The 846-nt window shown below is 69.0% G+C and overlaps 1 protein-coding gene across 1 annotated transcript in view; it reads left to right on the forward strand.

Annotated features, from left to right (window-relative positions):
• The first annotated feature begins 710 nt into the window (after positions 1–710).
• Positions 711–846, forward strand: part of LURAP1L (leucine rich adaptor protein 1 like) — a 23727-nt gene continuing 23591 nt past the window's right edge. Inside the window, exon 1 of the mRNA XM_042826728.1 lies at positions 711–843. Coding sequence (XP_042682662.1) covers positions 711–843 — 133 coding nt within the window. The remainder of the gene's footprint in view (positions 844–846) is intronic.

The following is an 846-nucleotide window of genomic DNA, read 5'->3' on the forward strand; positions in this document are numbered from 1 at the left end:
TTCTTTTATTTTCTTCTGCTTTTTTCTTTTTTTTTTTTTTCCCTCTTTATTTTTCTTTCCTTTCTTTTTCCTCTTCTTCTCTTTTCTTATTTCATTTCACTTTTCCTTTCCGTACCTGAGAAAGCTCCCTTCCCCCTCCCCCCTCCTCCCTTCCCCCCCAACCTCTCTCCCCCGCCTCCCCCGAGCAGCACGCAGTCCCCCCAACCCCCTCAGCGCCGCCGTGAGCCGCCGGCCGGGTTGCCCCGTTGGCCATGCGGGGGCGCCGCGTCGCAGCCGCGCCTCTTCTCTAAGCATTACGGTAGGAGGGCCTGGGCGCGCCTCTTCCACCTGCCAGCGGGCTTTAAAGTTGCAGCCGGCCGGGACGCGCGATGATTCGGATCCCGCAGCCCGGGGCGGGCGGGCAGCCGCCAGGGCGTACCGCGGTTCCGCTGCGGGAGCTGGGACGGGGCGCGTCCCACCCCGTAACTTCGGGGGAGGTTTTTCCCCTCGCACCCCCTCGCTAGATTTTTTGGTGGCAAAAGAGGGCCGGGGGCCGGGGGGGGGGGGCGTTGCGCCGGGGGGAGCCTCATGTCTGCGGCAGGTCACCCGCGCGGCTCGGGCGCCGGCCCCGGCGCTGCCGCGGATTACCGCGCCTCCGCGCCCGTGGAGCGGCCGGGTGGCCGCGGGTAGCGCTAACGCCGTCTGGCGCCGCAGCCCCTCCGAGGCGAGCCATGGAGCCCGGCGCGGCCCCCGACCTCCGCGACGTCGAGCAGAAGCTGGGGCGCAAAGTGCCCGAGAGCCTGGCGCGGCCGCTGCGCGGGGAGGAGCACCCGGGCCGCGCAGCCGCCGCCGCCGAGCCTGCTCGCG

Source organism: Centrocercus urophasianus, unplaced genomic scaffold (genome assembly GCF_019232065.1).
Source record: "Centrocercus urophasianus isolate 14NV4802_14NV808 unplaced genomic scaffold, USGS_Curo_1.0 seq_27, whole genome shotgun sequence".
Lineage (NCBI taxonomy): Eukaryota > Metazoa > Chordata > Aves > Galliformes > Phasianidae > Centrocercus > Centrocercus urophasianus.